Source organism: Rutilus rutilus (assembly GCF_951802725.1).
Source record: "Rutilus rutilus genome assembly, chromosome: 1".
In the NCBI taxonomy this organism is placed as follows: domain Eukaryota; kingdom Metazoa; phylum Chordata; class Actinopteri; order Cypriniformes; family Leuciscidae; genus Rutilus; species Rutilus rutilus.
Genome location: NC_140209.1, coordinates 38,038,505 through 38,066,321, shown reverse-complemented (window position 1 = coordinate 38,066,321; position 27,817 = coordinate 38,038,505). Strand labels below are relative to the sequence as shown.

General features: G+C 36.9%; 1 protein-coding gene across 1 annotated transcript; it reads right to left on the bottom strand.

The window, feature by feature from the left end:
• Positions 1-1,867: 1,867 nt before the first annotated feature.
• On the bottom strand, positions 1,868-27,817 carry mpp3a (MAGUK p55 scaffold protein 3a). Its single transcript, XM_084402362.1, has 19 exons — positions 27,618-27,817; positions 22,278-22,333; positions 22,072-22,190; positions 21,845-21,922; positions 21,437-21,517; positions 21,210-21,347; positions 20,302-20,383; positions 19,675-19,760; positions 17,872-17,946; positions 17,552-17,748; positions 16,076-16,140; positions 15,596-15,616; positions 14,692-14,733; positions 9,155-9,316; positions 8,248-8,328; positions 7,601-7,694; positions 7,409-7,517; positions 4,513-4,641; positions 1,868-4,194 (listed from the first exon to the last, which is right to left on the bottom strand). The coding sequence occupies exons 2-19, from the start codon at positions 22,312-22,314 to the stop codon at positions 4,015-4,017; spliced, it is 1,776 nt and encodes a 591-aa protein (XP_084258488.1). The 5' UTR covers positions 22,315-22,333; positions 27,618-27,817; the 3' UTR covers positions 1,868-4,014.

Below are 27,817 nucleotides of genomic sequence, written 5' to 3'. Positions count from 1 at the left end.
ATGTGGACCAATGAGAGGTCCTGTCCTTCCCGAGCTTGGCCAGAGGTCTTCTTCTTGCCCTCTAAAAGGTGTCTGGCTGTTGTCCTAGCATCTTTATCTGATGGTGTTGAACAGTTTGCTTGTGTTAGTCCACCAAGATCCAATCAAAATGGACAGAGTAAAACTGGCCATAAAACTGGGCCCTGTTCACCACAATAATCACACATGCTTTTTTATAAATTTTTTGTTCTGATGAGCCAAACAGAATTAATTCATTTTTGTTTATGAAGTCAAAGTTATTCTCAGCCTCTTCATTGGCCACTTTACATTTGCATTGTTTAATTATTAAGATAGAATAAGAAAGACTTCACAGATATTCAGTTGGTTTTGAGCTATAAAGTAGAAAGAAAGGTGATTCTGCATCAAGCGCAAAAAAAGTTTGTCAGAAAAAAAAAAAATCGGAGCTTTAGGGGCACAACAGCGTGTCAGCGGGGCAGTATCCTCAAATACCCTCGTTGTGCCTGTAGTACATGTTAAGGTACTAATGTACCCTTTAGGCCACAGCGACAAGCTGTCGTACCCCTAAAGGTACAAAGTTTGCAAAAAAAGTACAGTATACTCATTAAGTTTTAACAAGTTATAATGCCAGCGGTGCTGTTTTCGTAAACAGACATCATGGCATGTCTGATGTAACAGGCTGATAGTCAAGCCTTGTGGAACATTTAAAATTACTTCTATGTAATGAAAGTCAGGAGTTTGGTGTCTGAACACTGCAAATGCTGATAGTCCAGGCTGCACTACACAATAATACAATTAGAAAAAAAACCAGTGCGCATTTGCAATATTAATTGCTTTCATGACATTCGGTGAACATAAATAAAGGTAGGCCATGAAAAAGCTGAACAGGCTACTGTTTTGAAAACGTTATTAATGTTGGCCTATTAGCAATGCCTTTAATGATACACAACACAATACAGTATAAATTAGCATGCTGTCAGATGTATGCTAAGTCTCAGATAAATAAACTAGCTAATGAGAATATTATTACCTCGCAAAGATGTCTATTTTGCATTTTTAGTATAGTAATGTTTCGCAGAAGTTAATCGCACTATGTGTATGTGTGTGTTAAATGAATGCAAGTGTGTGTTGTTGGTTTCAGCTTCTTCTGAAAATGTTGTGTTTATGACATTATAATTCTGTGCTGGTAATAGAAATCCACTCTTCTGCCAAGACTTCCATACTAATGAGATCAATCACCACCCATTTTAATTGTTTTTTCTTCATCTTCCCATCTGTCTTATAGGGCAACCAAAATGTTCCAGAACTTAATTGCTTGAGAGGGAGAACGAGAATGAGACGGGATTACTTCAAAGGATCTTTCTGCCACCAAACAAATAACAGTTCTTCCCACACAATCAAACAAATGTCAATTAGCAAGCATCACATTCCTCCCTCTCAGCCCAATTAGGATGGAAGTCTATCACACAAATATGCCACTGCTCAGGGACCTGTGAATTAAAGCTGGCTAAAGATAGCCAAGCTTTCACCTTTCTGCCCATTTTCCAATTAAAGACCATGATCTACTAATGAATAAGCAAGCCTTGACACTCAGAGGTCTCCAACATTGGGTTGTTTGATCGGACGCCTGGCTTTTCTTTGACGCTTTTAAAAGAATTAAAGGATGACTCCACTTGAGGGAATGTTGTTTGGCAGTTTTCTTCATTTTTCATCACTTCCAGATTGAATTTGGCAGAACTAGCACCTAGTCTGATTGATGTGTATACCTTTTTGCTTACATATTAGGTGAAATGATTCATCCATGTCTTGTGGAAATCTCAAATATTGAACTGAGATTTTTATTGAACAAATCTTTTGTACAAATCTAACATTGTTTATTTCAGTTCTGTTTTAGGACAGCAGCTGTCAAACTGTCATAAATGCAATCTAACATGAGGCAGAAAAAGCAATAGCCTGTGAGCTTGGAAATGGGATAACGCAGTCTCGGGTTTTGATTGCCCGCAGCAAAGAATATATTCATAATGTTAATGCACAATAGAGTGGCTGACAGAATAATCCTCAAAGGCACATAGTACTGCTCACTGTCATTTCTGTCTGAATGCAATAGACAAATATGTAATAAGAGGCAGCATTTGTCATAATACTCACATTTGCACATTCAAGACAGGCAACTTCTTGATAAGTTTTGTTTTTTACTTGCAATCAGTACATGACATACAATTAAGAATTGACACCAAAGAATGGCAGCTTACAACAAAAGCGACAGATTTCAGTTCAAAAACAAGGTGAGGTAGGATCAAGAAGATTTGTATGATATGTTGGGAAATGGTAGAAAGTTCTCGAGAAATTGTGAATGTGAAAGTTGGTAACACTTTATTTTACAGTGTCCTTGTTACATGAAGTTACTGTAATAATAACTATAAATTGTGCATAATTACATGCAACTAACCCTACAACAAACCTAATCCTAACCCTATAGTAAGTACATGTAGTTAATTAATATTACTCAGTACTTAAATGTATAATTACACTGTAACAAGGACGCCTTAAAAAAAAGTGTAACCTGAAAAGATGCATGAGTTCATAATGCAGTTGTAACATATGCACGCTGAACTGTCGCTTAGACCTTTACAATCAAAGTCTGGTTTAAAATAAAGGGCTTGTGTATTACTGTCTCAACTCAACACTGTCTTAGTTCATCTACAACTAACAAACCTAAACTCCAGAAAGCTTAGTTACATATTTACAAGGATAATGTGTAGCTTAAGTGCTTTGCCGTGGTATTTCGTAACCCTCCGAATGAAGAAAATCTTTGAGAAGAAAAGCTTGGTGTATTGAGACAGTTGTTGGCACAGCAGGAGTTTAATATTTTCCTGTTAAACATTGATCAATCGTGCTCTTCAAAAATAACCTGATTTCTGTGATTCAATTAGACAATTAAGTCTGATAGGCAACACTTTATGAAATCAAAACTTCAAATGATTTCAAACTTGAAGTAATTACAGTTGCTAAATGAGTCTCTGCATGGGTGTGCGTGGGAAAGGCTTACTGTGCATTGCAGAAAAATGTACAGTTCAATCTGCAAATTTCCCACTTGCTGTAGCCAGATGTGGAGTTCTATGGAAACCAAATTCCACATTTAATACCTTTCTGAAAATATAATCTGTTCGCAACTGAAGTATTGCTTTAATGAACAGTCTACTGAAACTTTAAATAACCTAAAAGGAAGCCACAAAGTATCAAAGAAACAAATGTTTTGACACAACAATGCAAATAATAAATAACTAAAGTCATTAAAAAAATAAATTATATAAGTGCTTATGTGCCTGCATGTCCCAGCCTGAAAACAAAATCTGTATCAAGACAGACACCCTCAATGGCCTGTTCCCATTAAAGTTTTAAGTCTCTTGTTTAGTCTCTTTATGCTTTCCCTAAGAGGTATGCGGGACCTGGCACAACAGTGCGGCCCGGGGCAAGTTTTGAATTGCTGAGTACGCGTGCGGGAGGAAAGATACTGATATGTGGCAGAACCGGATTTCACTAAATGCAACATGTTCCTGGATCAACACCTTTGCAGGAAGCAGGAGAAAAAAAATGACTCATGGGCTCCCGCAAAGTATAATTATCTAATAATAACAGCATGCACAATTCTGGAGATCTGTAGCATTGTGTGAGTGCGCAACACCAGAACAATACAGATTCTAACCAGACTAGGACTGAAAAATCCACTAAGGCCTCTTCCTACGGGCTTTTGTTTGTGGGAACAGGACAAAATGTGAACGTTTTTGGCGGGAACAGGATCAAATATATCATATTTTTGGCGGGAGATGGCGTGAATGGGATTGAAAAATCCATTCTGCACAGAACTCTACCTTCCCTTACAGATGGTGGATGGCTGAAAGAATCCAGGCCAAGGAGGACGTGTGCAGTCCGACTGCACCGTATGGAGGAAAAGAAGCCTTCAGTGGACCTCTACTTGGTCAACAGTCTGAAATAAAGCTGGGGGGGGGGGGGTTCCTAGGCCTTGACCCAGCTCATTGGAACCCAGAAGGTCTCCCGCTCCAGTCTTTCTAGGATGCTACGTAGTTCTGCACAGGCACTGGCAGTGTCCTCCTTAATCAGGACCCGATCCACTAGATGACCATATTGTTGATCTATCTGCTGTGCAGACAGACGCATTTCCTGCAGGTCCTCCTCCTGAAAATGAAGAGATGAGAAAGTGTAGGGATGAATATTATGAATATTAATAGAGAGAATCAAATGAAAGAGATGTCTGAAGATGTGTGCAAAAATAATAATCAAGCTAGATATACCGTGCCTGTAGATTATGTGATTTTCCCATACATTTTGCAAGTGAGACAAACCGTAAGCTGATTTTTTTAAAGCTAGACAATCATGGCTAAGCTAAATGACACAATTTCAAGGCTGATTTTTGAGAGGTTGGGAGAATTGTTGTTGATCAGTGCTACAGGGTTTCTTGAGAGCTGAGTGATCTAAACCTGTGATGAGACTCACTGTGATTCGCCCATGTTCACCTCCACCCGGCGAGGTGCCGGCACTGCGGCGTCTGCGACTCTCCGGGATTCGTGGTGTTACGAAAATGACATAAGGCTTGAATTCGGCTGTCCGCAGGGCCTTCAGAGCCTGTGGCAGGACAAACAACAAAACCAGTAATGTGAAGGGTTAAATGACACTATCTATATATGTGACCCTGGATCACAAAACCAGTCATAAGTCGCACAGGTATATTTGTGGCAATAGCCAACAATACATTGTATGGGTCAAAATTATCGATTTTTCTTTTATGCCAAAAATCATTCATTAGGATATTAAGTAAAGATCATGTTCCATGAAGATATTTTGTAAATTTCCTACCATAAATATATAAAACATTTGTTTTTGTGAGTGAATGCAGCACAATCTCAAACATAAATGGACAACTTCTCAATGTTTCGATTTTTTTGCACCTTCAGATTCCAGATTTCCAAATAGTTGTATCTCGTCCAAATATTGTCCTATCCTAAGAAACCATACATCAATGAAAAGCTTATTTATTCAGCTTTCAGGTGATGTATAAATCTCAATGTAAAAAAATTGACCCATGTGACTGGTTTTGTGGTCCAGGGCCACATATGTACAGTACTGTTCAAAATGTGGGGTTAATACGATTTTTTTTAAAGAAATGAATACTTAGCAAGACATTTATAATGTTACAAAAAATGTATTTCAAATAAATTCTGTTCTTTTGTACTTTTTAAAACATTAAAAATGCATGAGAGCATTCCTGCCATGTCCATAAGAAGGATTCTTGCCATCGGGGGTAAAGTGCTGTGTGTGGTTTTGCACAACTAATATGCTTTTTGCAATAGGCAAGTAGCTCCACCTGAAGGTGAAGCCAGTCAGTACATGTCAGCATTAGAGAAAGACTTCCTTTTGGCCAAGTGATACATGAAAATTGTAAATATCAACAAAGCAACATAGATTCAAATCTACAAAACATGTAATAAGACATATGGGTCACACTTAAGCTTAGGGTCCAATTAGGGGTGGGCGATATGGCAAAAATATCATATCTCATATTTAATTTAGTCCTAAATTGCAAGGCATTTGGACAAAAGTGTCTGCTAAATGACTAAATGTAAATGTAGAGCAGCGCATCAGCACGTGAATGAAATGTTTAAACGACAAGGCTTTAAAGCACATGCAAATAATTAACTTTCTGTGAATTGCAGTATCCCGTGAGTGTAACTCGACCTCTGTGTTAACATGTGATGTGAATGTACATCGCGTTGTACAGTGTGTTGGGACCAGAGGCGGACAGAGTACACAGCTACATTACTTGAGTAAAAGTACAGATACCCCTTGCTAAATTTTACTCAAGTACAAGTAAAAGTACTACAGTCAGATGTCTACTTATATAATAATAATAATAATAATAATAATTCGTTACATTTATATAGCGCTTTTTCTGAGACCTCAAAGCGCTTTACATAGATGGGGGAATCTCCTCAACCACCACCAATGTGCAGCATCCACTTGGATGACTTAAGTAAAAGTACTTTTTACTACTTAAGTAAAAGTACTAAAGTACTTGTTTTTAAAAGTACTTGAGTATCAAATATTGCATTACTACTGCCACAGTGCTTACATTGGTAAACACAGCAAACACTTGAAGCGAAAACTATCATTAACTTGTTCAGAAAATTTAAATAGTCTGGCGAGGTGGGGCCACGGGTTGGCACATTCCCGGGATGCAATATTTTTTTCCCAGGATGCAGGAGAAGACTCATGAATATTCATTAGGGAAGTCATCCCTGATTGGTCTGATTACCTACTCCTAACCCCACCCCTAAACCTACCCGTCACTGGGGGTCTTATGACCTCCCTAACCCCGCCCCTAAACCTACCCGTCACTGGGATTAAGACCAATCAGGGATGACTTCCCTAATGAATATTCATGAGTCTTCCCCTACCATCCTGGGAAAAAAAAGATCGCTCCCGGGATGGACCTGCTGCGTCTTCATCCATTGTTTCGTCCATGGTTTCGTCTCTTATCTAAATCTGACCATGGAGTTCACTTTGGCGGAAAGCTGAAGGTAATTGCTGATAGGCTGTCCCAATCAGTGGCGCCTGCACAATCCAATCACATTTGAGAGGGAAACAACAAATTGAGGGTTTCCGAGATGTTTCTTTTTTTCCTTTTTTTTTAGAAGTAACGGGTACTCACAGTTATGGATAGAAATGTAGTGGAGTAAAGAGTACAATATTTGCCTCTCAAATGTACTTGAGTAAAGTCATGAGTACTCCCCAAAAATGATACTCGAGTAAAGTACAGATCCCTCAAAATTGTACTTAAGTACTGTACTCAAGTAAATGTACTCCGTTACTGTCCGGCTCTGGTTGGGACGGAGGCGCCAGAACTGCAACTGATTTAATACACTGTAGCACTATACAATATTTCTTCAAAAGCAGATTGTGGAGACATTTTAACCGAACACGATAAAAAATCGTGATATCGCACACCCCAGGTCCAATTCTCACTGTTAACTAACTATTAACTACGACTTTTGCTTCAGTAAACTCCAAATAGTAGTTAGTAAGGTAGTTGTTACGTTTAGGTGTATTGGGTAGGATTAAGGAAGAATATGAATATGGTCATACAGAATAAGGCATTAATATGTGCTTTATAAGTACTAATAAACACCCAATATCCTAGTAATATGCATGCTAAAAAGCAACTAGTTAATAGAGTGAGAATTGAACCCTAAATTTAAGTGTTTCCGACATAATGCTTTTGTGCATAATTTAAGCTGATCACAGAATAGTTTTGCTGTTTTCATGTCAATTATAAATGATAATGTTTACAGTAGTTCTTGAATCAACACCCAGGGCAAAAGCTGCTGTTATTTACCTCAGGCTGTACATCTACCAAACACATCTTGTTCTTGGCTTGAACGGAGCGAATGGCCTCTATACTGGTCCCATACAGATTCTCCTTATACTCTCCATACTCTATAAATCTGCAGACAAGTCAGGGTATGACAATTGGACAATATATTTTCAAAGCAGCAGTACAAGAAGACCACATCACAGCAGCACTCACTTGTTATTCTGTGCATCTGCATCAAAGGCCTGCTTAGTCACAAAGTGGTACTCCACTCCCTCCTTCTCGTGGCTCTTTTTGGGCCGTGTGGTGTCTGTGATGGAGGACAGAGAGCCAAAAATGTCATGTGGTTTAAAGGGATAGTTGAAAAATGATGCTATCATTTATTCACCCTTATGTTTTGCCAAACATGCATGACTTTTCTTTGTGGGGAACACAAAAAGAAACATCCCAAAGATTGTTTTTCGTGCAATTATAATTGGAACCGAATCTTTCAAGCTTCAAAAAGAATGCAAAAGGACCATAAATATATCATCAAAGTGGTCCATTTGTGTTTTTGCACCCAGTCCTACAGTATTTCACTTTCATACACACACACACATATATATACTGTATATGTATGTATGTATATATATAGGCCAGGATATTCTTCCAAAATTTGCATTTTGTTTCATCTGAAGAACAACATGATGGTGAGTGAACAATGAAAATTTTTGGTGATTTAAAATTTCACACAGGTCATTTCTAAAGTCTAAAAACACTGGAAAGTTTGAATATTAATGGTTTGAACTATGAGTGCATAATGTAGCTAGTGTATTTATCAGGAAACTCTTTTCATCCTGAATAGGAAATGAGGCAAGACCTACGGGGCACAGCCACAGCGTAGCGATGGGGATTTTCTGCAATGACCTTTTGCTTCAGCTCATTGATGCGTGCTCCCAGAGAACCTGCGCAAAGATAAGCAGCAAGTTCAAATCAGAGCATTTATAGTAGTCTATGTACTTAGATTGCAACGTACAAGAAAAAAGTATTTCAGAAGATCACTTAGATCACAGAGACTTTCTGAAGCTGAGTAAAATCATTATTGCCACTGGGGGTCAGTGTATCATCAGAATGTGGGATGCAGTGAACTGTGTTGGCAAACATCTTCCTGATACAGGCAGTGGTTTATGGAAGGAATAGTGTAGCTCCTTAATTATAATACCCGATTCGGTATATTTTCTGGAATTGCTAGGTATGCCGAGTAAGACATACTAGTCATGGTAAAAAAAGTTAGCTTCCTTGCTCAAGCTGCCAATGGACCCTTTTCACAGACTGTGACGCGTTTTAATGTCATCAACATCGTAAATCCTGCAAAGTTTTTTTACATTTTCTTTTTTTTTTTATGTATGTACATTTATAACACTTGACTTTGTATTATATTACCATCAAATGACAAGAAACTAGTTAACGCTGCTGTGAGGGTGTTTCTAATACAGCGGCTGTGGGAGTGATGGTAAAATTGATGTATTTCTCTCTTCTGCCTGCCGTTATCACAACATTATCTCTTTTTGAAAGTTGTGAAAACACTACTGTGGTGTTTTTCTTTTGCTATTTGAGCAAATGCGAACACAATAAATATATTTATATTTAATAGGACACAAGGTTGACTGAACTGATAGGCTGTTGTTTACTTTGTAAAATAATACAGTTTATTCCACCAAAATTAAACATTGCACAATATACACAGAATACAAAACTGTAGTTGAAATATTATGTTTTATATTATCTTACCAATGAGAACAACTAATCGGGGTCTCTCATTGGGCCTCTGCTGATAACGTGTCACTTCTTCATAGGTCAGGAACTCTGTGTCATTCTGGTCAGAAACATTGGCCTCTCCTGAAGAACCACGACGGTCCTTCCGACTTAGACGAAAACTTCTCCTTAAACCGGCTGAGAGAGAGACAGTCACAAAATCAGAAAACATTATTTATTACATGTCTAAGAGAAGAAAGAAAAAAAAAACAATTACAAGACTATTTGTTTTATTTATTTTCACTTCCATTTAAAGTTTGAGGTCAGTAGGAGTTTTATAAAATACAGTAAAAACTACAAAAAGTAATTTATTCTGCTGAATTCTCAGCATCATTACTCAAGGTCTACACATGATCCTTCAGAAATTATTATAATATGATGATTTGCTGCTCAAGAAACATTTCTTAAAAAACAGTTGATCATAATTAATTAATATTAATTACTTATCACATAATATTTTTGTTAACAGCATTTTTTTTGTTGCATTTTTTATGCATTTAATGCATCCTTGCTGGATAAAAGTACACATTTTTCTAATCCTACTAACCCCAAACCTTTGAATAGTAGTGTATATTTAATGTATTTATAGTTATAATGACAGAATAATGTGAAAGACAATCAAAAGACTAATCATAGTTCAGTTTAACTGATTACTCTATTTACACTCTTAAGAACTCACACTTTCACTTTGTATAGTAATGATACAGATAAAGATAAAATATTGAAAGCAAGCAGTGATTAGCCATAGTCTGACTCCAATGAAACTCCTGTATCGTAACTCGTAACTCCTGTAATCTTCACCCCACCCTCTAGCAGTACTGCTGATGTTATGAAAAATGTTGTAAAGGGTTTTATATTTCAGGACATGGAGGTTAGTGGTGGGAAGATTGAGGACTGTACCTGAGTAAAACTCCCAGGAAAACACCTGGCCACAGGAGGGTGCCACTGCATTACACTTCGAAGAGACTACAATGCGCATTAGACCACCTCACACTTGTGCATAAGCCACACTCTGCCTTCAACAACTGACCCAAAATCAGTTTAGACTTTCACTTCTGAGATAATTTAGAACTGACCGTGAATTCTGTTGAGGTCTGCATCAGCACTACCCCAAAAGTTGGCCTGCTCAAAATCTGCACGTCATCACAAATCAGCAGGATTTAAATATAGTAACATGTGCTAAATGTAACAGAGTGCAGCACAACAACAAACGATCAAAAAATATTTAAGAAACAGTCAGTTTGGAAATAAGGGATAGGCCGAATGTTTTAAATGACAAATTCAAATTTACTGGTGCTTTATAATATTCTGTGGAGGCAGATTCCTTGCTGTCAGTAAATCTGACGTCAAAGCCTTCCCACTGTCGTCTTTGGCGCTTCCCAGTATTTACACTATTAGATTATTGAAAAGATTCTAGGTCAGTGGCTAAGGGCTGAGAGTTGCCGTCACGCACATTAGCTATATCACACACTTGACTCAGTGAGTGAGTGCACAGCCAATCGTGCAGGGTGGAATGTGCAGAGTGTCCTATAGAAGGGCAGCAGCCTGACAGTGGTTTTGGAGGGGTGGGGTTTTTAGGGATGAAGGACTACATAAAGCAGAAGGCAGCAGAGAGGAATACATTCACATAGAGACCAGGCAAGGGAAAGTACTATACCTGCCAGAGGGGAGGAAGGTAAGGTCATTATTCTCATCTAGTTTCAATGTAATCTAAGATTTGCTCATATTTGAACCAAAGGAAAAGTCTCACTAAGAATGATTTTCGCTTAATGATATGTGCCCTACAAGTTAGCATTTATCTGATCAAAAGTACAGTAAAACAGTAATATTATGAAATATTTTTACAACTGTTTTCTATATGAATATATTTTAAAATGTAATTTTCATCAGCCATTACTTCAGTCACATGCTTCAGTGTCACATGATCCTTCAGAAATCATTAATCAATATGCTGATTTGCTGCTCAATAAACATTTGTTATCAGTGTTAAAAACAGCTGTGCTGCTTAATATTTTTTCAAAAGTTCAAAAGAAATGACAAATTGAAATAGAAATCCGTTATATATAAAGTTATAAATGGTTTACTGTCATCTTTGATCCATTTCAGTCTATGCTGAATAAAAGTATTCTATTCTATTTCTATCAAAATATCTTTACTGACCCCAAACTTTTAAGTTACATATTTGTCTATTATTTAATCAGTTACTATTGACATGATTAATAGAAAAGTTAAAAAAACAAAAGCTTTTTTTTTTGTACAATGTTCATTTTGATTGGCAAACAGCAATCCATTACAATCCTAATGTAGAATTTTTTTTTTTTTTAAAGAGGCGTCTTTGCACTAATTTAAATAATCACATCACATGCTATTTAAGCGTAATTACCACTTGGGAAAAATGAAATAAATTACAGATGATTGGTGAACAATAAGGTTTCTGTGCTGAAAAATTGCACCAGTGTTTCAAATAATAGCTACTTATTCGAGCCAACCACAGAAAGTCATATAAATCTAAACGTTGTCAAGCTTATCTTCACAGATCGTAAGAAAGAGACTGGTGTCAGAAAGTGAAGATAGATGAGAAGCTGTCAGCCTGTTGGTCGTCCCCACTAACACATAGGCCTATTTATAAAGATTTCTGCATCTGCTACACATTCTGTAAATAGTGTGATAGCCTGTGAATGAAATATCTAACACCATATGAACTGAATATCACTTCTCTTTCTTCACTCTCTTAACAGCTCCTCCAATTAGCGTCATTAACTAATGAGACTTGAAACATGCTAGACATGTTTCTAACACTTTTAACTCAGAGGGATGACAAACCTTTCCTCTCTTTTTATCATCAGAGTATGTGAGCGTTGCAGAGCATGATTTTGCCTAGAGCTATGAATGTTTTACTTGTAAGTCAGAGTGTTGGAGTTCTCAATCCCTCCAAACCCGTTTTAAAACCACTCCATCATGGACATTACTGATTTCAGACAAGGATATCGGTAAAATATAAGTGACATTAAGTGGGGAGTTAATTAAAGTAAAAGACTGACTGTCTGAAAATAAACTCTTATTCCATTTAGGTAAAACGGAATTCACATTATTTGGGTCTAAAATTAAACTGAACAAGGTTCCTAACATGTCTATCAAGGTAAGGGATAGTGTAATATCAAACAGAAATAGTGTTAATTATCTTGGCTGTGTCCTTAACAATGATTTGAGTGGTGCAAGTATGGCTATGAAAACTTTAGGTAAGGTTAATGCTAGAACAAAATTTGTTCGTTTTATGGATAAACTAAATTTAAAACTACTTGCATCATGTTTAGTTCAATGTCATTTTGAGTATGCATGCATTTCTTGGATGTCTGATTTGTCTCGTGTATGGTTGGATAAGTTACAGAAATCGCAAAATAAATTTATACGGTTGGTTTTAGGTTTTAATAGTTTTGCACATGTTGATGTATCTCATTTTAGACATCTGGATTGGTCAATAAAAGAGCTCCTACATATTTTAACACATATTTCTCTAGGGTAAGTGAGAGACATCTTTATAATACTAGGCAAAGTCTCATGGATATTACATTATTTCGCTTTAAAACTATGTATTGCCGTAGGACTTTTGAGTACTCAGGGGCTCAATTGTGGAATTGGTTGCCTCTGGATATCAAAAGTATTTCTAATATGGTTGGTTTTAGTGTGAATATTAAAAGTTGGTTATTAGATAGGTTGTTTTAGTGATGATTTTGTATTAGTGTATTGTGTGGATGTTTAATTGTGATTGTAAACTTTGCAAATGTTGAAACCTATTGTAGCTTTGTATTCATAATAGTATGCCATGCCAAAGTTACCTGTCACTATGAGTGAAGTTTGTGCTTTACATCAAGGACCGCAATTGAAACAAGTTTTTTACTTTATTGTGTTATCCTTGACAAATGAGTGTATTTCACTATTTTTGTCTTATAAATCAAATCAAATCAAATTAAACACTATCATGTGAGCAAGAATTCACCATGGTAAAACCACTGCTTATGTGCTATACGTAATTAAATGAGTAAAAATGAAAACATTTTATTTTATTGTAATCATATTATTTAAAATGAATGTTATATTAATTGTATTACTGGAAAGGTGTTAATCAAAATTACAAAATCTTTTGTGAAGAATATTGACAGACAAATGTGACGGGTGAACAATGCTTGTTTCTGCCACGGAATAAAAAAGATAATTGAGATATCACACAATTCTGGCTTTTTTTTCTCAGATTAGCACGTTTAAATCTCGCAGTTATGACTTTTTTTCTCTCGATTGCATGTTTATATCTCACAATTCTGGCTTTTTTCTCAGATTAGCACATTTAAATCTCTCAAAAATGACTTTTTGCTCTCAATTGCGAGTTATGAACTCGGAAACAAAGTCTGAATAAAGAGAACTTGCTATTGTGAGTTTAAAAAGTCAGAATTGTGAGATATTTATTTTATTTTATTCCATGTTGGAAACAAGCTTGCATAATTTTGCTCACAATGGTACATAAATTGCATAAATGTTATTTTACTTAGCCTACATAATACATCTTTTACTTTAGTGGAGTTTCTTTCATCGAGCCTATTTACACTTTGACCACTTCATGTTTTTTTACTGATCGGATTAAAACTGTTCCATTTACACTTAATTTCCACATAAATATTTCTCTGCAAAATGAATACAAGTCCGATCTTCAATTCCCACGCCATATACAAATAAAAGTAACAGATAAGCTATGTGTAGCAATTTATTTCAAGATCAAAGAGGAGAGAGAGCAGAATCAGCACTAGTGAGAGAATTTAGCATTCACCACTTTTAATGAAGATGGCATATGTGTTGAGCTTCAGGATGAGATGCAGAACGTAGAGTTTAATTTGCGGCAGTTTGTGCGTCTGCTTCCTGAAAAGAGATACTCATCTCCAGCGGGCCATATTGAGATGCGTGTTGTAGCGGTGTCGTATCTGGCTACTCCTTTTTCTAACCTACACATTTATTTTTTACCATTTTGGGTTGGATTGCAATCTGTCTCAAATGCATTTTGAAGGGCATTTGCATCTGTTCTTTTCACAATTCGATAGCTATCCGATCAGAGGAAACATGAAATGACCATAAACAGGCCCACCGCTGAGTAAGGAGCGTGAAATGTAAAACCCGGCAGTGATTACTGAGGAGAAATTGCTGTTGTTCCGCTCCACTCACATACTCGCTCTATTACTATGCAAAATCAAAGGTGTGAAACATAAATAAATCGCAGCCCGCTTCTCAGTCTCTCTTCCAGAGAAACATCAATGCACCACTGCAAATTGGCTTCTTCACAGTCAAAGATTTGAGAAAGCTAAAATTCCCTTCACGCTGCTAAATACCCAATCCGGCCTCCCCTCATCAAGGCCATAGCTCTTGGCAAAGAGGCAGGCAGCAATAGATGCTCACTCAGGCAGAAGGTTAGTACATTTCAGATTTGGCAGGCGCTGCCTGGGTACAGGAGAGGGCATGCAGTTTCTCACCTATGTACTGTCCATTGAAATAGCCCTCACAGTCACAGTCTTCTGTAGGGAGGCAAGCAGGGAGAGAGGGAGTGAGCAGAGGAGATCAGGAGAGAAAAGCAGGGCTGCAGAACTAGTTACACAAGCAGGTTCAACGATTAGGTAGGTAGGTAGGTAGGCGGGCGGGTGGGCGGGCGGGCAGCAGGTGTTTCAGCAGACTGAAATGACGGCTGTGGTGGTCAACCAAGAGTTATTTGCCAAGAAGAAAATGATGGTGTGATAGAATGTAAATATTAGGATTTGCTTTTGTGGTTGAGTGGGACTCAAAGGAAACAATGGGTGTTTTATAACCTACAAATAATGGAAATGAGGCCCTTAGATTGAAAAAGAGATGAGAAAAGGCGGTAGAAATTTAAAAAAAAGAATGGAATATAACATCACCTGACAGCTATAGACAATCTGTGAAAGAAAACTGGGAATACTTGTAGGTATAATCAGTAATTTTGTGTTTCTGTTGTACTGGTCTAAATGCTATTCATATTGGACTTGTCTTATACTGACACCTAACGGTGTTAATGTAGTATTATGCAAAAGCAAGAGGTGTCAGTTACTGATGCCATTGTAAAAATGTGGTATTTACAGTCATCCAGATTCATTTATTCCATATGCGAAAGTGTTACTGATAAGGTACTTGTATTTGGATGGTTGTGTGATCTCAACATGACCCACATGAGGGGACTAGCCCCAGGTAAAACATAAAACATGGAAACCCAAAGTGTGTGTGTGTGTACAGTGTAACAGCAGTTGTAGTCTCTCTCCAGGAATTAAATTAGATTAGGTGACAGACTGGCCTAATTTCCTAATCACTGTGGTACCAATATGTGTGTGTTGCGTGAATGTGTGAACTCAGATCTAGAAGACCAACCTTTATCACATCCCTGGTCATCTGGTGTCAGCAGGAAAAGGAAAAGGAAAATATATGATGACGACGAAAGGAGACAAAACTGCAGAATTCATTTACTCTGAATGGGAAAAGATGCTATACTGGCCCTGGAGTTTATTACATAGAGATTGATCATAAATGGCATCATTCCCACAAAATGCAGGTCAACAGTGAGACCAACACAGAGATGCAGTAAAAAAGGAAAAAGCAGAAGAGGAGCAGATATAACACACGTAATGAGAGTCTGTGAGTGAGGGGGAGAGAGAGAGAGAGAGAGCGCGGGGCATGTTGCTAATCTGCAGATGTGTCTGTTCTCTAATCAGCTTTAGATTAGTGAACATGAAGCGCTCAATAATCACCTGGCCACTTCACACGAGCAAATTATGCCTCCCGTTAGTCAACACTGATTAATAACTGAAGGGGTTTTCGGTAAGGAAAGAAGAATCACTCTGAAATACTCACAGACAGTTTTTTGGGGAGACTTGGAGTTTTGAAGAGTGCCCATTTTTATTCTGAAGGCTAACCGCCTGAGGGGGAAAACCATATGAGAAGAACTTCAAACTGTTGAAAAACATGAAATCCCTTGGCAAATATATTTTGTGCCGGTCTGACTTGAGCCATCATATACTATTGAGCAAGATCAAACAAACTCATTGGTGAAAGAAAAAAAAACTATTATCAGTATATCCATCCAAAATACACCCTGCTGAGATGAAAGACAAAAAGACAGACTGGCCCATCTCTGTCTAATAATTTAGAATTAATATAATTGATAATTTAATTTGATTTAATTTGTAACTATTAACAACGATGCAGCAGCCACACTGTCCATTTACACCTGATTTAGCAACTGCTCAATAACTAAGTACACAACTGTATCTCTTAACACATTACAGTGTTTTAAAAAATGCTAGTCAAGGTCGTAATAATTTAAAATTAAAGTTTTACTTAACAATACATTTTTAAATCATTATGTTTGAATAAACTTGTGTCATGCTTTAAAGAAATATGCTTATTTTGATGTGTTGACTAACATACTAAATCACAAGTAAAGTACTTGAATATAATTTGAACTGTGGTATGTTTTTAAATATTAATTTCAAGAGTTATTATTGTTACTTCCTGTCTTGTTTCCCCTGTTTTGTGTTCAAGGACTCTTATGCTGAAGTGTATTTTCTGTTCTTATTGTTCCTGTCTTTCACTTCCTGTGTTTTCCTTAGCTCCCTTATTTGTCTCCATAGTTACCCTGGCTATAGTGCTTAATTACCCTCACCTGTCCCTTGTTATCTTGTGTATTTAAACCCCAGTTTTTTCAAGGCTGTTTCATTGATGTGCTCAGTGCTTTCAGTTCTGTTCCTGATTTTCCGCGTTTCTCTGATATTTTGAGTTAGTTTGTGTCGTTTTTTGTTTTATAAATAAATTGCATTTGCATTCATTCTCCCTTGTTTCTGAGTCTGTTCATTGTTGTAACTATATTTTCAATGTACTAAATAGCAACTTCACAATTGCAAATGAGTCATTACAAATATATTTAAATACAATTGTACTTACAGTGTACACTACTTACCTAAGAAAGTACTTGGTAATTTAAGATAACTACATGGGTTAAGGTTAGGTTTAGAGGTAGGATTGAGGTTAGTACCTAGTTATCACCCAGTCATTGCATTTACTATAACAAGTACATAGTATGTACATGGACTGTAAAAGTGCTACCGAAATTATATTAAAGTATATTTTGGCTTATGCAGATCATTTCTGGTTTAGTACCAGTCAAAGTGTGGGACCAGCACAGCCAAGATGTTCACCAGCAAAATTTAGCTGGAGAGAGCAAAAAGTGTTTTGTTTTTTTTGTTTTTGAGTGGAGCTCCTAAAATATTTAGCAGTTTCATGCAAACTAAACATCTCTGAGGTGTGTGTTTTATGGATGACTTGTCCCACCTCTCCTGAAACTGTTTGGATGGGATGAGTCCTGCACGCAGGCTGCAATCTCCCACTCTCTTGGCCTGCCACCACGTCTGATCATCCTGACTGACCACCTGCAGGACGTCTCCTCGTGTAAACGGAAGCCCTGCCTCCTGACACGGTGTGGCTTTGTCCTCCAATGGAGTGTAATCAAACAGTGCCCGCATGTAGACCTGAAGAAGACACACCGTACAAACAAGATACAAACTCATTGGACAAGAAAAAAAAAACTGGAGAGATGCTGGGCTGATTACTGCTAAATTGCTAGGTTTTATGCTATTTTCATAGTCAATCACCTTGCTTTCTTTCAGCCTGTCCTCCTCTTTGATCGCTGGGATGATCTTCAATGTGATAGAGCCTTGTGATTGAGACTAAGAAAGTAAAAAACTGCTCAAATGATTCTGTTTTGACAATAAATGGGAATGATTAAGGTGATTATTTTATATTAAACAGGTAAATCAAATCAAGTACATGATATGCCAACTAATTCATTTAATTATTCACAATTAATCACAATATTTGCTGAGAAAACCACCAAAATTGAAATAATATAATTTTGTTATTAAAGGTAATGGTACACTATGTAACTTTTGGCCTTCTAGCAGTTAAAAAACAAAACTGCATGAATTTTGCGGCACAGCATTGTTTTGGTTGTGCCTCGGCTCTGTGTGACTGTGTAGATGAATATGGTTCTTCTTACTCATAACTAAAAAGAGAGAGAGAGATTATCCTACTGATCATAAATCATTCACTACTAGGCTTATGAAATATAACTGGTTTAGATGGAAAGGATCTTAAACTGACTATCTGAAGACGTTACTGTAGCTATACCATTAATAGACACGGTACTTCCTTGAAAATAAATTCCAGCACAGCACTACAACAACCAAAGTGAAATGACCCTTCACAATAGATAATGCCACTGAACTCTGTTAGAGAGCTACATATGGCAATCTATAAAATACCTTTCTCACCTGTTGAGTAATAAAAACACCATCTATGCGCTGCCTTTACTACATTTTAAATCCCTCAATTCTTGCCATCTCCAAAAATCCAAGCCAATGTTGATTCTTGTTTTATTACGAGCTCTGTCTTGTTCTCTTTTTGCCTGCGGACTCTCCTCTGTTCAGTGTTTTTTTAAAACGGGTGATTCTCTGGAGGTTTGAGGTTTAGCTGCTCCATGTTAGCCTTTCTCGTTTATCGTGACAACTATGCCACTCCCACACCATACACGCTTCAAAGTAGCAACTTTTCTCTATTAATATAATACGGATATGACGAGACACGCACGGGCGAGTGGCGTAATTATGTACGCAATTTCCCATGAAAACCATCCCGCTAAGTCCCGCTAAAATATAAACACTTATAATAGGCTTAACATAGTGAATCAGAGTAAGACAAAAACTCGCTTTGGAAGAAGGAATGATGATGTACTGACAAGTGGCAACCTTCCTGTCTAGAGACAGGCTGCAAAAGAGAGTCAATCCCATATACCCCCATGTTAATATGCCCAACTTTACAGCAGAACAAAATGTGTTTACAGCCTGGTGCAAAAAGTGGTTTTGGTCTATATAGCTAATTTTGCCCTTCATGACAACTGTTATTTTTTTATTTAAAAAAAGATATATATTTTTTTATAACTCATCCATTTAACACAGTCTATGAATTCTGAACAAAAAAAAGTTACATAGTGTACTTTTAATAATATAATTATATTATTATACTACATGAGACAATTACATTAAAATTGTGGCATGCAAATGCATTAAATAGGCAACAAACGGCTTTACAAAGTAATATATTGTATGGACGCATTACATATATATATATATATTGTTTTATGTTCAGCAGAAGAAGGTATGTTCAGCAGTCATACAGGTTTGACACAACATAAAGGTGAGGAAATTATGATTTTTTTTTTTGTTGCATTTTTGGGTGAACTATCCCTTTAAGATATTGTGTCAAGCTTGAAATGCTTTGATGATAGAAAAATACCTTTGTTCATTTTGTGCTAATGTGTTTAATTGTTTTGTTTGTTTTTTATCATTATAATTAATCATGCCAAATGAATGTGAAGGAAGTCAGGAGGTCTTCCTTACCAGTAGTTGACTGATCTCATCTGGTCTCTTGTGCATTACAGAGCTGCCATTGACTTCTCTCAGTTCATCACCGACATGCACCAGACCTGTGGAGAGAGGAAGGATACCTGATTTACAGATTCACTACTACATGTTCAAGCTGCACCCGCTGTGTTTGATCCACAATACACTTTATAGGCATAGTTAAATGAATTTTTAATGACCAAGATCATTCCCACCACACACACACACAGCATGGGTTATATTCCCATGGCAACAGCTGTGGTCAGGTGGTTAGTGAGTCTGTTTGAGTCGGTTGATTGGGTCTCAGGAGACCCTCCTTGACCACCACAGATGGGCCACTGCAGCAGACGCATATGCCCATCACAGAGGTGAAAATAACAAGCTTATCTCAGTAAAGGTGCAGGGATATTCAGAAACTTCAATGGTTTTAGTGATGAATACAGATCCTTTGAAGACTGCAATGGTTTTCCATTGATATAATGGAATGGTAATTAAAACAAAAGATAAAACACATTTCAGGAGTATAATTGGTAAAATAGCTTTGCATCATGATTATTATGGAATCCAGCATGGAGTAAAATGAGACCTCTAGATTAAAGACAAATTCTTTGAAGTGTCACTCACCACTCCTGTCTGCAGCCCCGCCCTTCATGATCCGAGCCACAATCACGGCCCCGGTGGACTCATCCCGCCGGATAGTGGCACCCTGAGGGACAGAGAAACACCAAACAACAATCACCTAAATATTGATGCTGCTGACAAATGAAATTGTCTTGAATCCTGAGCAATTTATCTCTTAAAAAAATCATATTCAGTGATCTCAAATAGTCTATTTGGACTTTTTTTAGTCACACTTACAGTGCATACATTTTCTTGCATCATTTGCTTTCTTGTGTGTTGTTCAAGTCGTTGTTTGTTAGCTAAAACTAAAACTATTAAAAATCATTTTCCATATCAAATGAAAATATGAAATAAATAAAGAAATAGAAATAGAAATGAAATGAAATGATATGATAAATGAAATATATATTTTAGATGAAAAACTTGAAGAACAAACATTAATTAAAAATGTTACCTTGGCAACTAACCAAAATAAATTACGTTTAAGTGCTAAAATTACAAAAAAATAAATTCAAATAAAAATGAAACCAAATAGAAATAAATAAAAACTAATAAAAATGACAAAAGCACATAATTATTTAGTTTTACATGACTAAAACTTAAACTAAAAGTGTGTGTGTGTGTGTACTGTATATATATATATATATATATATATAAATATTTGTGTGTGTATATACAGTATAATACACACAGACATATTATATATATATATATATATATATATATATATAAATCAAATAATATATACACACACATATATTATGTAAACAAAGACCTTTATGTTAGATCAATTAGAGTCAATTTGACAGCACTACTAGTATGTAAATAATACTAAAAACACACAGGTTCAAGTGTCCTAATATTTTCAGGGTCACTGTATTTGTGCAACTGGCATTGTTTCTTTCTCTCACCAGTGGCTCTTTGTTTTTGACAAGGCGGACGATCTTGACAGAGTCCTCATCTAGTTCATCCTCAAAGTCATCGGGAAGAGGAGGCAGCACAGGGTCAAAGTTCTTCTGCGCCACCGTGTCATGAACTGACAAAACCGCCTAACAAGCAGGGGGGGATATGAACAACTACATTTTGTTTCTGGCCAACCGTGTTAACGAAGATCTAACAATGAAGGTGTTGTTTGTACCTTGAGATGAGGTGATGTCAGCAAATGTAGCAGTTCTTTTTCCTCAACACTCATCGGTCCACTTTGCAACTCCTCTGCCACCTGCCAATCAATAAGGGTGGACCGTGATCAAAGCATTTAGCAAGCTAGCTTTCTTTAAAACAGTCTTCTGATTTCTAATATTTCTTTAGCCAACTTCTAGGGACATTTTTGAGCAAATCTGTCCTCAGATTATGGATACATTAGAGACACAAATTCTTATACAATTTCATTTACTTTCTCAAGTAAGTGTAACAGAAAATGCTGTGTCAAGCATTTTAGTGTTCCCTCATTCCCCCCAGATACCATTAAACTCTAGTCTCATATATTATTGTAAAAGGCCATTAATCTTGCCTGAGGTGAGGTGATATGACAGACTGCAGCACTTACATCCTCTGCCAGAGTGGAGGCACTGTGGAGAACTGGGGTGGGGCTCTGCCTTTCATACTGACGCAACTTCTCATGGATCTAAAGAAGACAAGCACAATGCACATGTACACAGAGCTGGAGAAGATTGGTCTTTTACACATTTGCTGCCATACCTTAAAAATAAGCTAAGGTAAATAATGCATGTAGTGAAAAAATGTGTAACATATATCAGTGCAAAACCTACACACCTTCATCAGGTAGCCGAGACTTCTCTCACTGAAGACATCCTTGAGGAAGACCATGTCCTCTTTGTGATTGGCATCTGGACGCAGCTGTGAGGTCAGCAGGGCAAGCGTCTCATGCAACCCTACATGTAAACAGAGATAAGTAAGCGTCATTGTGACTGTACATACATAAGTGTGTTTGTTTAGATGTTTAAATTTGTGCAGCTTACCTGCTCCTGCAGAGAGGACTGGCATGGCTTCTTTCATCGATAAGGAAGGGGTTGACCTAAAAAAAGAGGTAACCATTATAGAAGTATAGGCTATGCACCCCACAGTCCTGACAGTGTTTTCAAAAGCAATAGTTTTCATTGTAGTTTTTAGTTTACGATAAAGGGCTTGGCAAAAAGTAAACATTTGCGACAATAACTTTAAGTGTAGTCAGATATCATCTTCCGTGACGGTGCTATTACATCTTTAGCGTCCACGTTTTTTTTTTTTTTTTTTTTTTTACTTTACTGCACGATTCGCGAACAAATGACTCATTAACTCTTATGAACCGGTTCTTTTTTAATGAAGTAGTGAATCGAATTAGTTCACAATTGACTCCCTCAATGAACCGCAAGTATTTTTTTAGGTCCAGTTGAAAGAGGATGTAGCCTATGTGAGTCTACTGAGGTGTAGTTAAATACATCATTTTATAACTGATTTTTGTTGCAATAAATTAGTAAAAGATATTCTAGAACTAGAAAAAAACCCTGCTTATAGCTAATAGCTTGGTTTATTTTGTTTAAAAATGTATGAGGTGGCAAGGTGGGCCTTTTCGCCCACACATGGGGCAAAAGGGACAATGTATTGATACTTTAGCAAAACTTTTTTTTTTTATAATGTATTAATAAAGTTAATACTTGTTCAAAACAATCACTTTAGCAAAGTTTTTTCTATTTTCTGTTTATTTTAATAAATAATAGATCCCATAATTATTTAATATAGATTTACTATAAATTGTAGCAACATGATACGATTAATATCATATTTGTAAATATGATGATTAATATAATTTTTTTCCAATCACTGTTGACCAGGAACAAACTCACAATGTGACGGGACTGTGACACCAATAGTTCTTTTTATAATAACCCTGTTTAATTTTTCTTTGTTTTATCTCTAATTTACAAAATCATATTTTCAATGTATGAAATTTTCAATGTATGATTCATCTACCATCTCACTCTCTTGCTGGTGTCTTCAAGGCTCTAGAAATCTGTTTAAATACCTGCAGTAGATCGGTACATCAATATCCCATCACTTTTAAGCTTGCAACTTATATTTCATATAGTTCTACTGAGTGTGCATTGCCTTGATAAGATTAATGGATATTCATCCATGATAAAGTGCTAGAATAGAGGAGAGAGAGTGACTGGAAGAGAGGAGTGATGCTCTTCTGTGGGTGCCGAGAGGCCGCAGCAGGAACACAAAGCTCAGAGTGCTGCCACTACTTCCTCTTTTACACTCTTTCTCCCTCACAAACACTCTCCCAGAGCAATTCAGACGTGCCATACTTTCAGAGTGCATGCCCAGTGAAACAGAAATAGCAATTCCACAAGCACTGATCCGTCTAGAAAAGAGACGAGAGACAAAAAATAGCAACTCTACTGCAGTTTTTCTTCCTCGTAACACTCAGCATAAGGGGTGTTGTAACATGGGGTGAGCTTTATCAGTTCAACCAGTTAGAAATGAGCTACAGAGAAGCTTGCCTCTATGCTTAGACTGAGAGTCTAGAATGAATTCTGGTGTAGGTGGACATGTCAAGACTGAGGAGTGTGTTCACTGTATATAACCAAGCCACTAATCCTACAGATTTGATGTATCACATTTGTGGCAATAATTAGATGAACATCTGTGACTATTCCATATAGTGACACACAATATAACATCATATGCACTTCCTGGTTTGTCTGTGAAAAAACAACAACAACAACAACACTTGCATCCAACAAGCCATACAGTATGTGATTGCACAGTAATATGGCAAATCACAGATGTATAAAAAAAAAAAAAAAAGGGCCTGATAGATGGCTGCTGGCACCACAATACCATAAAGCAACATTCAATTCTCAGCAATATCAGGAGAGTGAATGTGAGATATAAACTAATAATCCAATCATGACTACCACAGATAGGAATCCACAATCACTTTTGCTCTAAAGGATGATGTCATTCCCACTTTATGCTGTTCTGGTAATGATGTAATTGGCAAAAGAGCTTTGTGGAAGCAATACACAGGGGAAGGAGGTGTGTGTGTGTGTGTGTGTGTACTTGTACAACTATCTTTGTGAGGACCAGTTTCAGTTTTAGACCATTGGAGTGAGGACAAAGAGAGTAAAGTGAGGACATTTTGGCCGGTCCTCACTTTCTGAGACCCCTTTAAAGGCCTGTTTGAGGGTCAAGACTTGGTTTTAGGGATAAGGTTATAATTAGGTTAAGGGTAGTTTAGGGTAAGGGTTCACGTTAGGCACTTAGTTGTGATGGGTAAGGTTAGGGTAAGCGGCTAGAGATTGCATTGTGTCAATGAATGTCCTCATAAAGGTAGATGTACAAGAATGTGTGTGTGTGTGTGTGTGTTGGTACAAACAGCACAACAAAGCTAGTATAGAGAAAAAAAGGGGGGGTTTGTTGTTAGAAACTTTAAATAAATAAGTATATAGTCTATCATCAAATGAATACCAGTAAAGTATTAATTTATTAAATAAAAAAAAATTGTACTGGCCCCTAAGGGTAGTGTATAATTAAGCATAGCTGTAATACATTTCCTACGGTATTTTATCAAGAATAATATCTGGTTATGTATAAGTGTAATGTTTGTGTTGTATGGCTTGTTCATAGACCTAAAAAGATAAATATAAGTTTTGGCATAAATGCATGAACACGTCATTATGTGTGCTATTTCTGTCTGGAACAGCTTAGAGCCCTTTTCGTGTTTTTGGCTTGGATGTAAAAAAGACACACACCAACACACATGCACACACACACACACACACTCTCAAAGACCTCTCTGCAACCTTATTGGCTTTAGAGGTCTGTTTAGGTCACACAGTATTCAGCAGATAGTACATCTGTTTGGCCTTCCTAATGCTCACGGATGTGTGCTGAATTTCAGAACATCAAATCCAGTCTGGTTGTTAAAAACTTTTAAGGATGTATAAAACACATGTAATATACGTGAATGGTGCTGTCTGCCTGCTGTCTGGAGGATATTCAAGGAAACCAGAGCAAAATATCTGACCTATAGGGAAGCTTCTGTTTCTACCAGCCACCTGCACAGGGTTCTCACATTTGAATAGGATTTTACATTTTAAAAATTGAATAAAAAAAAAAAATGTTCATTACATTTCAATGTCTTTTTATTCTTTCATTGTAATTAACAAACTTTAAATGGGAATGTTGTAATTTTCTCAATGTAAAATACATTCCCTATTTTATACCGTAGCAGGTTAATATCCCTGAAAAGTGAAACACGGGCTCTGATGCACCATCAAACCATTAGTCATTGAGCAGTTTGACATGTCAATTTCTTGCTCAACCAATGGTTTGAGTTTGGGGCGGGACATCCTGTTTTTTAAACGATGTCAGACAATTAGTTTAGCAATAAACTAGCATGAGCTAACACACTAAAGCTTCAAAACTTTGAATTGAATTTTAGTGATTGTGCCTGGTGACCGATGGGAAGCTTATTAACAATAATCATAATGAATTGTTTGCTTACACAGCTGAAAGCTGGATGGTGTCTGCTGTCTAAGGGCAGGTGGGAGACTGCTCCTTTAAACTGGTATAATGGTGGAGGGATGTTGATCAGGTTATCGAAATAGATAGGTTTTCACAGACAGAGATAAAAGCATGTACATGATTGTTAGAGGAGTTTTTATATCCCTTAGGATGAATTTTGATCTGTGCTGGTGATGAATCTGGGAAGGCAAAGTGAGGTCTGAGATAAAGCATCACATTTTGACCTAGACAATTTAAGATACAAATAAAAAACACTGAGTATATGACTTTTTTACTAAATGATATGTAGAACAGTAGTTCTCAGCCTTTTTGACTAAAAGCCCCCCATTGTCCAACGCAATATCTGAATATTCAATATTTCCTCTTGTATTATGATTATGCTGCTTGTTATCAACAGAATTGGGTGTAATGTGTTACTAAGTAATTAATTACTGTAATTTATTTACTTTTTCCTTGAAAAAGTAACGTAAAGGATTGCGCTTCATTTTTCTGGAATTTAATTAGTTACTTCTGATGTAATAGCATTAAATACTGTATTATAGAACAATTCTATATAAAAACAATAGTGGATTTAACATCAAATTTTAACTTCTAATGACAAAATTGATGTCCCTTTAAATACTTTGGCCAGCTCAAGAATAACTTATACAATTTTATATTATTTATTTGAAAGAATTAAAAGAGCAGTTTCATGTCTATCCTTGTATTGTTCAACTGGTCGAGGTTGATGTGGGATTTAGAAAGTAATTAGTAATATCATGTGATTAATTACTTACTAATTAACTTTTTTATGAACAGAAACTGTGAGTGTTGTTATTAAGGGGAACGTAAATTAGATTTGATTTGTTTTTAACATTGAAACTATAAGGATTCATTATTTTTTTTATAATATAATTGAATCGTTTTAAGTCATCTTGTGCTCATCCTTGCTCAGAACCACTGATCTAGAACAATATTATGCCAACAACTGAGTCCTTATTCTTAAAGTCTTTGGGGCCTCTGAAGATGGTCCATGTTTATGACAAACAGGGGGAGATTTCATAGTGCCAAATGGGATTCATGAATAATAATCTGACCCTAGGGGTGAAAGGTCAGCCATCACAACAGAAGCTCCTTTTGTTAGAGATTAAAAACACATAGAGACATTAGTTTGAATGTTTTCCTGGACCACCTTCAAATATTTCAATCATCTGAGAGGAATATAAGTTGTCTGGAGGCTGTACTCGTGTTAAGACTCGTTATTTTGCAAGAGCAAATTCATTATTAGTTCAATTGCCTGTTGGCATGAACCAAACTCAAATATGTACCGCTCTGGCACAAATAGCGGTTCTGTAACCCTGAAACAGATCCAGACCATTAGAATTCAACTCGCAGTGACCTAATTCTGTTTTTGTTGCACTACCATGTGCAACACATACAGGAATGCATGCACCTTAGACAAACAATGAACATAGATGAACCATACAATTACAATAATGGAAACAGGTGTGCACGTTTTCCTCAGCAGTGTTGAGAAAGCATCAGTACTTTCTCTTTCTCTCACTCTCTCTCTCCATCACAGTCTTTCTCTTCCTCTCTCTCTTCCCTCATCTGCAGTGCAGTGCTGATTTGCACATATGCCATATGATTGGCTCAGAGAGAGAGAAAAAAAGCCCCTCTAGAGGAGATAATCACCAAAACACAGATACGATCGCACGCATGATCTCGTGCAGTGCATGCTGGGTCTTGCTTCGTGTTTAGCTCCGGTATAATGAAGCAAATGAACGTAATAAAAAGGAGCAGCCTACCTCTGGCTCCGTCTTCCCCTCTGTTTTCTGTGTCTCTGGATCTGTCGTTCCCAGAAGATTGCCTTACTGATCCTTTCGCTGTGACTCTTCCTCCGGCTGCCGCCCCTGCCGTCTGTCGCTTCTCTTTCTGTCTCTCTCTTCCACACACATACATAGACCCCCTCCCCTTTCCATCCTCCCTCCTCTCCTATCTCCTCCCC

What these genes read in the sequence shown, in the direction of transcription:
- mpp3a (XM_084402362.1), bottom strand. Translation starts at nt 22,314, where the DNA reads ATGAAAGAAGCCATGCCAGTCCTCTCTGCAGGAGCAG. An exon ending in CCTCCACTCTGGCAGAGGAT is followed by an intron (nt 21,518 to 21,844) that starts GTAAGTGCTGCA and finishes ATTGATTGGCAG; the next exon opens with GTGGCAGAGGAGTTGCAAAG. An exon ending in TGACCAGGGATGTGATAAAG is followed by an intron (nt 14,734 to 15,595) that starts GTTGGTCTTCTA and finishes GCCTCCCTACAG; the next exon opens with AAGACTGTGACTGTGAGGGC.